The 15,596-nt window shown below is 34.0% G+C and overlaps 1 protein-coding gene across 1 annotated transcript in view; it reads left to right on the top strand.

The window, feature by feature from the left end:
- ASCC3 (activating signal cointegrator 1 complex subunit 3) overlaps window positions 1–15,596 on the top strand; it is a 250,562-nt gene that overhangs the window by 149,381 nt on the left and 85,585 nt on the right. The window contains exons 15-19 of the mRNA XM_014880409.2: window positions 2,696–2,887; window positions 3,214–3,438; window positions 9,748–9,867; window positions 13,782–13,946; window positions 14,795–14,881. Of these exons, the coding sequence (XP_014735895.2) occupies window positions 2,696–2,887; window positions 3,214–3,438; window positions 9,748–9,867; window positions 13,782–13,946; window positions 14,795–14,881 (789 nt within the window). The remainder of the gene's footprint in view (window positions 1–2,695; window positions 2,888–3,213; window positions 3,439–9,747; window positions 9,868–13,781; window positions 13,947–14,794; window positions 14,882–15,596) is intronic.

Raw genomic sequence — 15,596 nt, forward strand, 5'->3', positions numbered from 1 at the left:
TATAACTTTTTATAGTTTCACTTCCTTTATTTAGTAGTTCTTGGTTTTGTTGTCTCTGTAATCATTAAAATCCAGATTAAATACAATGGCCATGCACTTCATTATCGCAAGAATTTAAAAGGTTTGTTTAAAAGCAAATATGCTTCCATTAAGTGATACATTGTGTGAACATTCTTTCAATGCATCACTGAGATATGGGCGTTGGATTTTTATTTCATTTTCTCAAGTGAACTTTATACAATTGGATTATATCACTGTTCTTGAACTAACTTGCCTTGTATCTTTGTAATCTAAAGTGAACACAAATTTATGGGAAGAAAATTAATTTCATTTCTGTGCTGTTAATAGAATCATCCAGAATAGCTAGAAATTTTATTTCCTCAGCGTTTGGGTTTTTTCTATGTCAAAAGTGAGCTGTGATTTTTTTTCATTTAAAAAGTTCATCATCTTCTGTCTTGGAAAAAAAAATCATATATTTTTAACCTGTTAGCTTGTAACCTGGAAGTCTAGCACTTCACAGATTCAATAAAAGAACCTGTACATATTAAATATTTCATAGATGTTATTTTAGAATGTGTGGTAGATTTTAGAATTAGGTTTTTATTCTTTCTAAATGCAACAAGATGGATACATGTAAGCGTACCTATGTATTTTTGAACAGTTGATTAAGCTTAAGCTTGCAAGTATTGAATTATAGTCAGACTAGCATTGCCATTTCTTCATACGTTTTGTGTCACAAACCTTTCTCCTTCCTCTTTACTGAATGCACAAGTGCCTTTCTCCTAAATTGATGAAATTGTACTTCCTAAAACCATAAACAAATAGTTTTCTTCGATATGTAGTTCACAATTCTACTATTCGTAGCTTTTCATAGTGTATATTGCCCTGTCTTTCAATACATTAAACAACATAAGCAATCAAATTACAAAGGTATGCAGTTTTTAAATTGTGAGCATTGAGAGCAAGATTCTGCTTTTTTAGCTAAGATTATAATATTTAGAGTGTAATGGGTTTTATATTGAATAATTGTGGTTTTTGAAGGGTAGATACTTTAATACATAAAAATAGGCATGTGCCACCAATACAAAAAGTTCTACTAAAACCGTGGATTTTTTAATGGTTGTTTAATCACTTATTTTAAAAAAGAGATAATTCATTAAGTTAAATGCTTACACCAAGTTCCAGATATAATCAAGATCAATCCAAATTTCTGTGTCACCTTTATGTATGCAGCTGAAGTGAATTTTCCACAACCTGTGAATTTCATTGTTGATAATCAATAAATGCAAACCTTGGTGCATCTGTGCTCTTTATGAAATATTTGTTTCCATTTGTTAGCTCATGAAGAATAAGCTTCATGAACTGCAGGGCCACTTTATCAATTTATTATTTATTCATTTTTAAGCACTACAGCAGTTAATTAAATTTGCCAAAAAGTCATGTGCAGTTTAAAAGCTGAGTTTGATTTTCTTTAAACGAATAGTAAATAATTACTGCTAAAGCGGGAATGATCAGATATTGAGAAGCTGTATAATTGAGAAACAGAGGAATGTGTTTTTCCTACAATATTTTTCTTTTCATATTCTCCTTTTATAATTGCATTCCCATCTCCCTATTTATTTCTGTGTTTGCAGAGATTTATTGTTCATGTTTGGCAGTTTGCCAGTACTATGAACCATGTTTTTCTTTGCTTTACCCATTCTGTATCCCATAAATCAACTTTTCGGTGGCTGTGTGTCAGGAAATGGTAATTGTGAAGGTATAACAACATCAACAATAACAACAATAATAATCTAATTTTATCTAGAATTAATTCACTATAATACACATGGCTGAAAATACAGCAAGAGTCAAATACTATTAACCTTTGTGTTTTATGAAAAAGTAGAGATTCTCCATGGACAAAGACAGAGAAATCTGGTTTAGAGAAAGATTAGAATCATCATTGCAACAATCCTTTTGGTGTCATGCTTAGCAGCAATTGATTTTGGAAGGCAGTTAGTGCAGCAGGTAGGAATGTGGAAGAGACAGGCAGAAAATCAGAAGTGTTTGTGGCAAATTAGGGAAGTATATTAGTTTTTCATAACTTAGAGTCAGTGTTCAGTCTAAATGAAATATGATAAAGCCAGCACCCAGAAATAATGCTCACAGAGCTCATACCCTGCAGGAGGCTGGGATCTCACTTGGCAAAACCTGCCGATGGGAAAGGAAAAATGAGGGGTAGATGAACAGTTTGATTCTGTGCTATGAATTTATTGATTCAGGCTGTGCTGCACCCATGCAATGGCTGATGGTGGGGAAGGGTGTCCCCTCCTTCATGGTAAGGACAGTGTGTGGCCTGGTGCCTCAAGCCTGTCCAAGCTGCCTGCACAGTCTGAAATAGTTGTTTTTAAGGAAAAGTGATAAGTGAGTTCTCAGTTTCTGTGTACTCACTGTTGGTTAACTTGAATCTCTATTTCAGTGAAACTACACTTCTATACGAAGATTAAACTTGCAGTCTTTTATACAATTAAGTGTATTCTTTGGAAAACAAGTATAGAAATATTAATTTATAGAAAGTCATCGTAAACTGGCCAATCTTAATAGAAATAATTTCTTTCTTACGGCTCATAATAATATTCAATTTTTTTTCCTGTTTTTTTGTTCTTTTGCTGTAATTAGAAGTGAATATAATTGTTATTCTTGTCTATTCTAGGTGCAGAGATCCAGAAATAAGCAGTTACGTGAGCTGTTTCCAGATGGATTTAGTATTCATCATGCAGGAATGCTGCGGCAAGACAGAAGTTTGGTTGAGAACTTGTTTTCTAATGGACATATCAAAGTCTTGGTTTGTACAGCTACACTCGCTTGGGGTGTCAATCTGCCTGCTCATGCTGTTGTTATTAAGGTAAGAGCTTCCCTACTCTGCAAGGGGTTATCTTGTCTTAAAAGAAACCTGTGAAGAAGTATAGATAGCAAGATCTCTTGTGAGTTTTGGGCCTGGAGGGGAAATATCTGATTGACTTGAAATGTTATTTATATCTCATTAAACTGATTCTCTCCAGTGGGAGTCTCGTTTGTATAGTAAAGATTTAAATATATCAAAGATTATGAAAGGATTAGTTAAAGTACACTTCTGAAATCATGCTGTATTTGCCTAATTTCAGTATTCAGCTCATCAGGATTATATTCATGTGTATTTATGTTAATTTTTATTAACTTTTCCTCAACCAGGGAACACAAATATATGCTGCAAAAAGAGGCTCCTTTGTTGACCTTGGAATTTTAGATGTCATGCAGATATTTGGTCGAGCTGGACGGCCTCAGTTTGACAAATTCGGAGAAGGCATCATTATTACAACTCATGATAAACTCAGTCATTACCTGACTCTTCTTACACAACAGAACCCAATTGAAAGCCAATTTCTTGAAAGCCTTGCAGACAACTTAAATGCAGAGGTAACCTTTGATTTGTTTAGAGAAACTAGCAAACTTTAAATGACTGACATTATTTGAAACAAAAATGCAATATTGTCACACTTAATAAAATTTTCATTGTACATATTTTAATACTGTTAGTGTGTAGGTGTGTATGCTTAAGTGAACTGTTGCATATGTGAAAATGGGGGGTCTTTTACAAAAGATAGCTGGCATTCAAAGTAGGGTGGAGGGTCAAAATACCATTAAGATAAAACTGTAGCAGCACAGCATTTACCTTTTAATCAGAAACGTTTTTTTAGAATTTAGTACATGTTCTGCGTAATTGAAAAGTAAAATCCATAAAAAAATTAAAGCCTGTCTTTCTGTATGTAACCAAATTGGCATATATGACTCCAGTGTAGGAAGAATAATGGACTTGGCTTTAACCTTTTTTTCAAAGGTACTAGACATTTTTTCAGTTAAAGTCAAGCAGTTTAGTTAAACTGAAATGTCCAGTGACATGAAATTACTTATCATTTTAAAAGATGCGAAGTTTATTTGGTCTATTTAGAATAGTCTTTTAAAGATACTTGGTATTTTATCTAAACAATTCTTACATATTTGTTTATTTTAGCTTTTCATCACTTTTGCAATTTACCCATCTCTTTTTTTATCACAAAAAAAAGAGGAAAAATAAACGGAAGGCATACTTGCAGTGGACAGATATATTGCTCTCAACTGTTTCCTATTGACGACACTTAATGATCCTGGAGATAGTCACCTCTGAATATCCTCTAAGTGGAACTGCATTCATATTCAGTTATTTAAAATTGCATAGTAGCAACTTACACATTAGCAGTAAAAATTTACATCCTAAAGTTGGTTGTGTAGGTCAGGATTATCTGTGGTTATTGTTGAGTAGCCATGTCAGCTGAGAGTTATCTGGTCTTGGGATACCGTGTGCCTTTTCACCAGGAAAAAATCCAGACAGATTTCATAAAAGAGCTTTGGATTTGGGTTTTTTTTGCGATATATGAAGCAGACAATGAAACAAGGGTTGGGTAGGCTTTCATTCACAGCAGAGGAGTTTGCTACTTTTTTTTCAATATTAGAAAAGTTCGTCTTTTTTTCCTATTTTGTGTAATGGTAGTAATCTGAAAAGAGCAATGTAGTCATGGTTTTAAAATTACCCCAGATTCCATAAAGTGATACAGAAGCTGAAGATGCAGTCAGAATTTTGTTAGTCATTGTGATAAATGATTGTTAGTAGAAATAGAAATGGAGTACAATAGTATAGCAAGGGCATGAAAACAGCATATATGATATTACTTATCCTGCTGTCATAACATGCAGGAAAAATTAGTTCCTGCCAGATTACAGATAACCAGTACTTTGAGCACTGACAAGGAGCTATTGTGTCAGCGTTTTTTGGAAAGTAACTTTATCCTTTCCTTATAATTGGAGTCAGTCTAAACTTCTGTGTATGCTGATTTGATCTACTACAATGGAATTCTCTGAGAAAGATACAGGTGATTTAGAAGAAATTGTTAAATTTATCTGGAGATGACTATTCCAATAGGCTGTAACATTCTGGAAAAAAAAACCATTTTTTAAAGTATAGGCCATCATATGAATCAGTATACAGTCTTAGAAAGCACATTCAATTTTAGTTATCTTCTGCCCTTTGTTAGTAACAAAGCACTATATGAATACAAAATATATGTGTTTTGACTGATTTGTTACAGAAATCAAGACAAGTATATTGATGACCACTGTCATCTTCTCCATAACACACCCTGTTAGCACCAGGAAATCTGCACTGATGGATAATAAAACAACATATTGTAGGAGCAGAATCTGCTTTTATTACAAGTCATTCAGGAAATCCAAATGCTTATTCTCTAGTTGTAAAGAGAATCAAAACAAAGGCTAGAAGCACTGCTGAATTGTTTAAAATTTTAATTTGTTATGGACACACCAGTAGCTGAAAGAAGGATTGATAAAATGAAGGCAGCAGTTGGAAGTATGGGAAGACTTCATGTTTCCACAAGAATATGAAATTGCTTTTATCTAGACCAGGTCTCTTGTCAGAAATAGGTAGATGGTAAGAATGATTCAAATATTTGAGGTAATAGGGTATATAATCCTAGCCACACAATTGATAAATGGAATCCAGGGCCTTGGATTTTTTACCTAGACTTATGTGGAGCAGGAGAGAAAATTTGGGCAATAGTGCAAAAAAATGGCAGTATTTCTAATCCCCATATAAAAATTAATTTTCTAGAAGCGGAAAATTTTCAGAGAGGACGAGCAAAGGAATAAATGAGTTTCTGTGAATGGAGCCCACCAATTGAAAAATGTATGCTTCAGGAGAGAAAAAAGTCAAATCAAGATTATATGACAGAGTGTTGTGAAGTAATAAATGAAGTAGTGTGGCAGAAGATTGCATCTCTCCTGGGACAAGAACCAGGACGTTTTGGCTGCAATAAGGCAGTGGCAGGTTTAGAAAACAAAATGATGACAGCTGAGTAGTTGGAAAGTGGAAGTCTCTACAGGGAGCTGTTTCTAAACAGAAAAGTACTTTAAAAATTGTCCAAAAATGGAATAAAAATCCATTTAAGGATACAAAGTGCAAAGCCAGTATCTTTAAGTAAAGGCCTTGAAATACAATAGTTAAATAATTTGTGAGAAATTTATGATTCTTTTTCCTCATTGCCACATTTTGCCCTTCAGCACTTGGTGTTACCTAACCTCAGAGACAGCTGATCTTGATGCTTCAGTGCTTTTGCTCTTAGGAGAACTACAGACTGGGAAAACCTGAAATATATCCAGCTTTACTGAGCTGACACCAAAAATTAAGATTTTGAATGCGTCAGACCACTGTGAATTCTCTTCTGCAGATCTGAGTTTTGGTTTGGTTTTGTGGGGTTTTTTTCTCAAAAAATTTAGCAGAATAGTAAATGATAAGTGATGATCAACGAAGGCATGGAGATGCCCTTTTCCTTTTATTGCTGAAATTTTGCCAGTGGCCATAATAGAATGTAAAAAGGAATAAAACAAACAGCTGGTTAAGGTACTTAGTTGAGAGGAGCAAGTCCTGGGGCAGTTAACCAGCTGGCAAGCAGAAAATACCTATGGCTGTCTTTTCTGGAAATACAGGAAGAAAGATAAGATGCAAGGGGATGTGGTTTAATTAGACCATAAACTTTAACTTATCTGGGAACTATCATCAATAGCTCATACGATGCAGGTCACCATTCCTTCCCTAATGGTTTCCACCTGATAGAGCCCTCCCTGACAACCACAGCTGGACTCCAGCTTGTTGCTGGGACGACTCCTTTCCCCAGAGAGCTTAGGAAATGATTTGCAGTGCTGGACAGTGGGTATACCTTCCCCAGGGTGCGCGCCTTTACTTGCACGTGCTTGCGATTTTCCTCCAAAGACAGGAATGTAGAACATGGTGACTTTTTTAGTCTGGACAAACCTCTTAATCTTTTGCCTTGAAAGAAAGGGTTCTCAAAAGAGATGAAAAATTTCTTCAGAGTCTTTCCTAAAAAAAAAAAAATCACTCAAGAAGTGGATGACTGAATGGCTGATCTAGGTATGGGGCAAAGCACAGGAGACTCTGTCTGACTTGGGACAGTTCTAATAGCATTAATTATTTCAAAAGTTCCACAGGAAGAAGACTACAGTCCCATGGTGCTGAAATAGTAATTTAAAATCCACTGGTTTCCAAAAGAAACAGAAAATTTCTTATTAGGTTGTAAGAAAGGTTCCTTGCTCTCTTACCTTAACAACAAATATTTGATTCATATATAGAATATTTTTTTTGTGTAATCTGACTCAATTATACAACAATAACAGACATATTTCTGAGAAGGCACATATATGTAAAAAAGAAGGTATTATGCTGTATAATAAGTTCAGGCTGTATTATTGGTAATATTTTTTATGCCATTTTCTAATCTACAGAAATATCAGAGAGAAAAAACTATTTTTTTCAAAAACTGCCCCACAAAAGCCATGCTACTTATATCCATTTACAATCTTTTGAAAATCAAAACCACGTCCTCTGAAATATAAAACTTGATAAAGTTTGTGGTATCACATTTGTGAAAAAAAAAGGGGGGGCAAAAAGAAAATAAACAATAAATGCTGCTAAGCACGTCGATCAATGGTGGCAATGTCAGTCACTGCAGAATTAGTTAAAATTGTATGATGCTGATTATTGCTGTAATTTAAAATTACACAGTGAGTTGAATAAATATAGTACTCAAAATTACATTCTGTGAGTGATAAAATGCCATTTTTTACCTTTGAACTGTGAAAAATCAGAAGTGTTTTATGACAATTGGTGCAATTGGACAATACAATGTCAAGATTGTAAATATTTCTACTCGTCTGTAACTAAATGGCTAATACATGGTTGAACAAATGCAGGTAACTTGGATCATTCATACTGTTTTAATGTAGGATAAATTTTCAGTCCATAAGAACTTTACTTGAACACTAGATGGCAGCAAATATTTAGAAAGTATGCTAGGTTTTTTTGGGAGTTGGGAGAAGAAGTGCAGTATTAAATTTCAGTAGTATATCTGAAGCCCAACAGTATTTCACCATTGCTTTTTTTCCTTCAGTTTTTATTTTAGCTTATAAAAATAATTAAATAGAATAGAATAGAATAGAATAGAATAGAATAGAATAGAATAGAATAGAATAGAATAGAGTATCAATTGAATCAGATAATTGAACAAATGAGGCAAAGAAAAAGTGAGGAGCATTTTGTTTTGTTTTTTGTCAGACTTCATGGTCCTCAGTAACAGGAATATTATGTTTTCATGATCGTGAAAGTGGTTGTTGAAAATGCTGCTAGTGGACTATATTGTTAAGCTATTTCAAGTTGTGCACTGAAAGATATTTGAGTCATGCAAAGAAACCAAATACTCCAAATAACCTGTGTACAAATCAAATAATAGTAGCCTGTGGGCTCTATTCCATGTTCTCCCTGTAGTAGCCCGTGAAGAACTGAGTGCTGTTGCAGCTACTTCAGTGCATCATGTAGCTATATGCCTCGAAAAGCAATAAAATGGGACTTCCCCAAGCTCCTTATGCTTTTGAAGAACAAAATACCACTTGAAAAATGGGTTAAGGAAAGCCTAGGGTTATTCCATGGCATTAGACATTGATATTAACAAGGTTTTGCTGGATTTAAGTTTGCTTAAGGCAAATCCGGCTTTCATTGTTATTTTTTTTACCAGATATTTATGTTATTTGAAAAAGAATGTCAGTATTGTTATTAAGGTCTGGGTACTTCATTCTGAACATACATATGTACTCAGTTCTGTAGCCTTTTTTTTATTATTATTTCTGCCAAGTCACGTGGAAGATTTATATGAAATCTAAACACCAATAAAACAAAAATAGCTTTAAAAATGCAGTAATGTATCACAAAACTTTGGTAAGAGGGACTTCTGCTTGTTTAAACAACCAGCAACAACCAAAAAAGGTTTGTTCATGTGACATGCAGGAAACATTAAATTCTTCTGGTAAAATCAGGTTAACCTGAATTAAGCGGTAAAATGTTTGTTGTGAATGTAACCACTACAAAATAGAGCTGAAGTTATCAAGTAAAAATGTGTGTGGGATCAACAACTTGGTGATAAAAGTATTGAATTTTCAAAAAAAAAAAAAAGTCACTTAGTACAAAAAATGATTTGGTATGCTTGATTTAGCCTTGAAATATATATAAACATGTTTTCATATGTATATGAGAATATCACCTGTTCAATTTTGTTATATTTTGATGTATGTTTTACTTGCAGCTACAAAAGGAGAAAACTATTTATAGAAACTGTGTATAAAGAGATTTCCAAGTATGAGGAAGAAAAAAACCTAAAGATTCTTGGTATCATTTTGTTTAGGACCTGATAGTGCTTTCACATTGGCATGATGAAATTAATCTTTTAAATGCAGTTTCTTTTCATTTCAAGTACTCTTCTTTAAATTACCTTGGCCATATCCACTAAAGAATTATTTTCATTTGTCTTTTTATTTTATAACAAGCTTGTTCAAGAACATATTTTAATTGTAAAAATCGTAAGTGGTGTAGGAAAGATCATGTATGGTCACTGTATCTATAGTATTGTCAAAGCAACCCCTGTTATTACATGTTCACAAGATAAAGATGCATAAATTGGTCAAGTTATTGTTTTTGGATTATTTCAAAATTATTTAAATTGTAAATATCCTGACACTTTCTTTAAGCTCGGAATTCCATGTGTTTTCAGCCAAGTACTTATGTACAGCTGTAACATATATACTTAATTTTGTCTCTTCTCCTATTTCCAGATTGCTCTTGGCACGGTAACTAATGTGGAAGAAGCAGTAAAGTGGATAAGTTACACTTATCTTTATGTACGGATGAGAGCAAATCCATTAGTATATGGCATCAGTCACAAAGCTTATCAGGTATAAAATGCATTTTAAAAAAAGTCTCTAACCTGTTCTGAGTCTCTAATCCTTCCCTGATGTGAGGATAAATATTTGCTATTTCTACTTAACCTGACATCAGCAATTCTTCTAAAGTGCTTAGAAAAAGGAAGATATTTTGTGTAGCAGAGTGTTTTTAACACTGAATTATGAGGCCCCTTCTGTTCACATAAAAATACATTTTTACTGGTCAAGTTATGCTCCAAAGGACACCATTCATTCTTATCACATAGTTACTGTAATTTAGGCTCTTTTCAGTGTTTCAATTTTGTAGACTTGATACAAATAATAAAAGAAAGCATTTTTGAGTTGCTTGATTCCCCCTCACCCCTGTCAGCTTTTGTTTTAAAATGTTTCATGGCATAATATTTTATAAACTATAGAATAAAATTTTCAACTGGGTGATATTTTCTTTCATATTGTTTATTATTTATAGGATTTTTTATTAATTTGATTGGAATTTCTTTTGTTTATTTGCAAGCATTCCATGCTGTGATATGAACCAGCACATTTACATAAGGTTTTTTTCCAAATTTTTGCAATATCTGCAATTTTTAGGAAGATTAATAGTTTACAGATTATCTAAATATTTTACCTTTTTCTTTGTATGGCTGTTTATAAGCATTTAATGTTAACATAGGCACAGTTAATTGAGCCTAATGCAGGTCAAACTCACAACTGTATGGTAACTGCAGTTTATTTCATGTCAAGAATCCAATTTGTGACTTCGTCATTTATTTTGACACTGTGAGCAGCAGTTTGTTAGGTCATGGTGACATGTAGAGGTAAATGTCAGCAGACAGTTTTTAGATATTTTTTGTCTCTGATAGTGGAAACTGCAGTGGGAATAGATGTGCTATTGCTTAAGGAAGCTTCTGCAGACACCTTTAGACCTCTGGTCATCTCAAATTTCTTTTCTATAAAAAGCCATATAGTACATTACCATATGTTAATATAACAGTACATAACACAGACCACAAAGTAATAGATAAATGAGACGCAAAAATTGATTTGCTAGTGAAAAGAATGTTGCTGTCCCAATAATATAAATTCATTTTTTGTTTCACTATCAAATTCTAGACTAAAAGAAATGTAACCATGGTGATAATAAGTAGTGAAAAAAGCAATAAAACACTAACAGAAATGTTTTTTATAAATTTAAAAATGAACAGGAGTTTCTCCCATTCCCCCTGCTCTAGTGTTTCCATTTAGCTGCAGAGAAAGTGAGGATTGCCAGCAATTGTTATATTCTTCCACTAACCTTCTTTCTGCTCCTTTTGATTTGATGTGCTCATACTCGACATTCATATTTTTGAGTTAAGGCAGTAACAACTTATGTCAATGTGAAGTGTTACCCATTCGTGTAGGAACAAAACCAGTGCAAATCCCCTTGTTTTCTAGATAAACCAGTTTGAAACATCAAAGCTTAAGTGTGATAGAGATTATATGGATGCTATAGTGCCAGATGTGGATATAACCGAAGCTTTGGTCAGTTAGAACATTTTGGGTATCCAATTTTCATAATTGGTGTCTTAGTACATTTTAGTAATGTTGCAGTACGCCAATTTCTGTCTCTGTTTTTACTGACAGTCAGTGTTATCCATTCAGAATCCCTATGTCCCTCGTGGATCACACTCCATGGCTGTTTGGTGAGACTGAGATCATGCAAACTCATTCCCGATTCCCTTCCCACCATTGCTCATACATCCAATAATTACTTTAGGACACCCACACAATAGGGTGCACATCTTTAGTACCCTACATGTTGTCTCCAGGATTTTTCTGGGCTGCACTCAGGAGCAGACTACTGCAGGTCCACTGCTTTGATTTGTGATTTTGCAAGTTGTTTGCCAGAAATGCCAATAATGCCTCTTATTGATTCATGAAAAAGGCCAAAATTAATGAGCAGGAAGAGAAAACCAAGAGTGGAAGGAAAAAGCAGAGCAAATGCAAATGTTTTATTAGTGAAGCCTGTAGTATGAATTAAAGGCATTTTCTCATACTTCTGGGGTTCCAATGAAAAGGTGCCTGCATTAAATAAACTCCTTAGTGTATTTTCTCCTCTTTTTGGTTCCATTCTTTGGTGTTCCTACAGTTATGCAGAGCTTTTTTATCACCATAAAAATTACATTTAGATATAAAAATTAGAGGAGGTTGTGCCCAACATCTCTCTCGGTAAGTCAGAGAAAACAGCATGGATAATAATGTACTTTATCATGAAAAATAATGTACTTTATCATGCATTCTTAAATTACCATATGCATACTCCAGACCTCCTCAGTTTCTTACTGTGGACACGCCAAGGTTCATTTTAAAGAGAATGACTTAAAGATGTTCTAGGCTGGATCCTTTATTCTAAGGATTTCTAATTATGCAAGTTCAACAAGAAGGGTGCTAACCATGGATTCTCTAAAATCAAATATTGTTTCACAACTTTTTCAAGTTGGTGATTTTTCCTTTAAAGTTAAAACTCTGTAAAAAATATTGGCATGCTGTTGCAGCTTTAGCTTTTATGTAAGCGAAAAGATTGGCAGATACTTTGGACTGACAAAGAAGTAGGGAGTAATTTTGATATTTTTTAAATGTTTTCTCCCTACAATAGTTTTAAGAAATGTTGAACATCTGGCATCTAGATCATTTTTTTTGACCAACTCTGCTCTGAAATCTGACCTCAATGCATGACTTACTATTGAGAAAAGAAGTCTAGACCTTTGCCATCTTAGCTTTTGACTTGAAACTAAGGCAAGCCATAACTAAGGAGAAACAGCTTCAGGGTAACTGGAAAACGTGGAATATTAGGAACTAGTCTCATAGCTGCTTTGTGGAGATGACTACATTTGTCTGCAGCTTCAGTGAGATGTACTTTTGCACAAAGGTAAAACTGAATCTTGGCCCAGGGAAAACCAGAGCAAACTAAGGCATAGCAGTTCTTAAAGCCTGCTCCTTCTTGCTTTCTTGGTCATGTATCTCTATTTCAAATTTAGCAAGAGGACTGGTATGACTTATTCTGTAGGAAATCTGAACTATACACGAGCCCTGAAATAAGAATACTGGCTGGACTAGAACAGTGTTTAATCTTTTCAACTAATGATTACTTGTCTAATAGCTATAAATCCCTTTTCACTCATCCCTGTCAGTGTGGGTATCCCTGGTGTGGAAACACACAATTCTACAGCAGTCCTACTCCGATGGGAGTTTTGCCCAGCCTTTTATATACTAATGAGATAATGTTCATTGTTAGTTGGACAAAATGTCCAAGTTCCTGAACTTTGACATGAATAGAAGTGATGTTGGGCACAGGCAGCTCCTTGGTGTGCTTTTAACATGAATGTTACTGTACATATCCCAATTAACACACCAAAAGCTTTGCGGGATGTTAAAGTTTTTTGCTAGGATACATTTAAGCCATGCAATTTGAAATTTAATCTATTATCAATGCAATTAAAGCCATCCTCATGTCAATTACACAGGAAGGTGTATCTTCAGCTATTTTCGTAAACAGAATGTGCCATAAGATGACATGGTTTTGTGAAGTGATACAGTAATGATAATTTAATGAAGAATATGTTATCATTAAAACATCTTTCAAAAATTTCAATATAAATTTGTTTCATAATTGTGTTACTGTTTCATAAATAATATTGGTCTCCATTGCACTGATAGTCCCAAATAATTGTAAAAGAAATTTTATTCTGACTATTTTATCCTATACATACAGGTTTTGGTCAATAACGTCAATGTAACTGTTATTAGTGAGATCTCAAGAAAATCATTACTTAATAACGGTACCTACCTTTTATCAGATTTTTGACTTTGTGTGAATGGGTTATCTCAAGAAAATTATTTATTTAACACTTCTTTTATGCAAATAAATGTGTGTGTTTCATGTCTAGATGGATCCAGTTCTAGAAAAGCACAGAGAACAATTGGTTATTGAAGTTGGCAGAAAACTGGACAAAGCCCGCATGATTCGCTTTGAAGAACGGACTGGCTTTTTTTCTTCAACAGATTTAGGCAGAACTGCCAGCCACTACTATATTAAATACAATACTATAGAGGTAAAAAATGATGTCCTATTTCTGGAGGGTTTTTTCCTTCTTTTTTAACATATGCCTAAAATAGTCATAAGATATTACAGAATATGTCGCTGATTTGTTCACTGTATTTTCAAATCATATTTACTGAAATGGGGGGAGAGGAAATTGGAAAAAGAAAGAAAGCAAATATCAAACAATACTGAAAAATTAAACTCGGTGTGAAGTGAGATTTGAAATTTCTATAGTGCTTTTAACTTCTCTTAGGAGAAATATAAGACACATTTTGATATTCATGGTGTATGCAACCATTAGTTAGTACATGATAGCACGTTGTAGGTTAGTGTCTGATAACAGATGACCTTCTCTGGGAGAAAGTCCTTTCATGTTGACAACCTTGAACAACTTTTGTCACTGTAATCAGATTGTGTTGTAAACATGTACAAAATTTTGTAGTATTGGAAACTTGATTTGATGTACACATTGATTTAAAACATTTTCTTTTTTAGCAAATAAGTGTTTTTCTTGAATAAAAACTAAAGACTCTGCGTTAATAATTTTTAACTGTTTACTGTCACTGTGTATAATTAGTCTCACATATTTATTCAGCCAGATATGTTCTAGACTTTTTTTTAAATGGCCACATTGCATCTCTTTTGATTTTGGGGTGGCCAAAGCACTGGGAAGGACTATTTTTCTCAAACTGCTGAGAAATAATTATGGAATTTGTTCCTGTTTAAATTGCATCGCCCTGCAATTACTTGCATTTTAGACTTGTATGCCTTTAAAACTATTGGCTAAGGTTTCTTTGTTTCCTGCTATATGTGTGGGGTTTTTTTCAGTGACAAATCAATTCTTTTTATTTTTAATAGACTTTCAATGAATTGTTTGATGCTCATAAAACCGAAGGCGATATTCTTGCTATAGTATCAAAAGCTGAAGAGTTTGAACAGATAAAGGTAAAGTTAAAGAATGTCTTGACCTACTTCTGTAGTACGTACTCCATAAATTTTGTTTACAGACACAAGTTTTGTTAAATGCTAAGCACCATTATAAAATGTTATCTAAGTAAAAATAATATGCTCTCGCTCAAATTTATACGTAGTTCAGCTTGAACTATAGTGCACATTTAATAACAAGTTATGGATCTTTGAGTAATTCTTTTAAATGCTTCTAAGAACTTTTCAGCTCTTCAATTGTTAACAGGTGAAGCTAAGTGTCCATTTGAATAGTGAGCCTAGGGATGAGCTAGTTTTTCTGTCTGAAGTTTAAAGTATTATTGAATGTCTCGAACAGTTTGCTCTATCAGGAAGGAGGCAGGACTCGCTGAAGTGAACTCTGATATATTTTCTGCAGGGGACAATATTAGAGTGGCAGAACGATAAATTCTCCTAAATTCAAATCTGAAATTAGAAAGTTGTCATAAGAAATTTTATATGGGCTAGAAGATTACTGTTCTATTGCACTCGGTTCAATTCCAGCCTCCCTTTTTGCCTCCCGTGTGGGTAGGACACAAGGCAATACATTCCAAGCTGGCATGAGCTTGTTTGCCCATGCTTCCGTCTCACAGAGGTACGAGCCAGACTCCACAGGGTTTGTTAGCTTGGGCTCATTGCCATTTTACTACAATTATACAACTTGCAGATCAGAGCTGGCTCTCATTCACCTGGCTCT

This window comes from Sturnus vulgaris, chromosome 3, assembly GCF_052056855.1.
Source record: "Sturnus vulgaris isolate bStuVul1 chromosome 3, bStuVul1.hap1, whole genome shotgun sequence".
NCBI classification, from domain to species: domain Eukaryota; kingdom Metazoa; phylum Chordata; class Aves; order Passeriformes; family Sturnidae; genus Sturnus; species Sturnus vulgaris.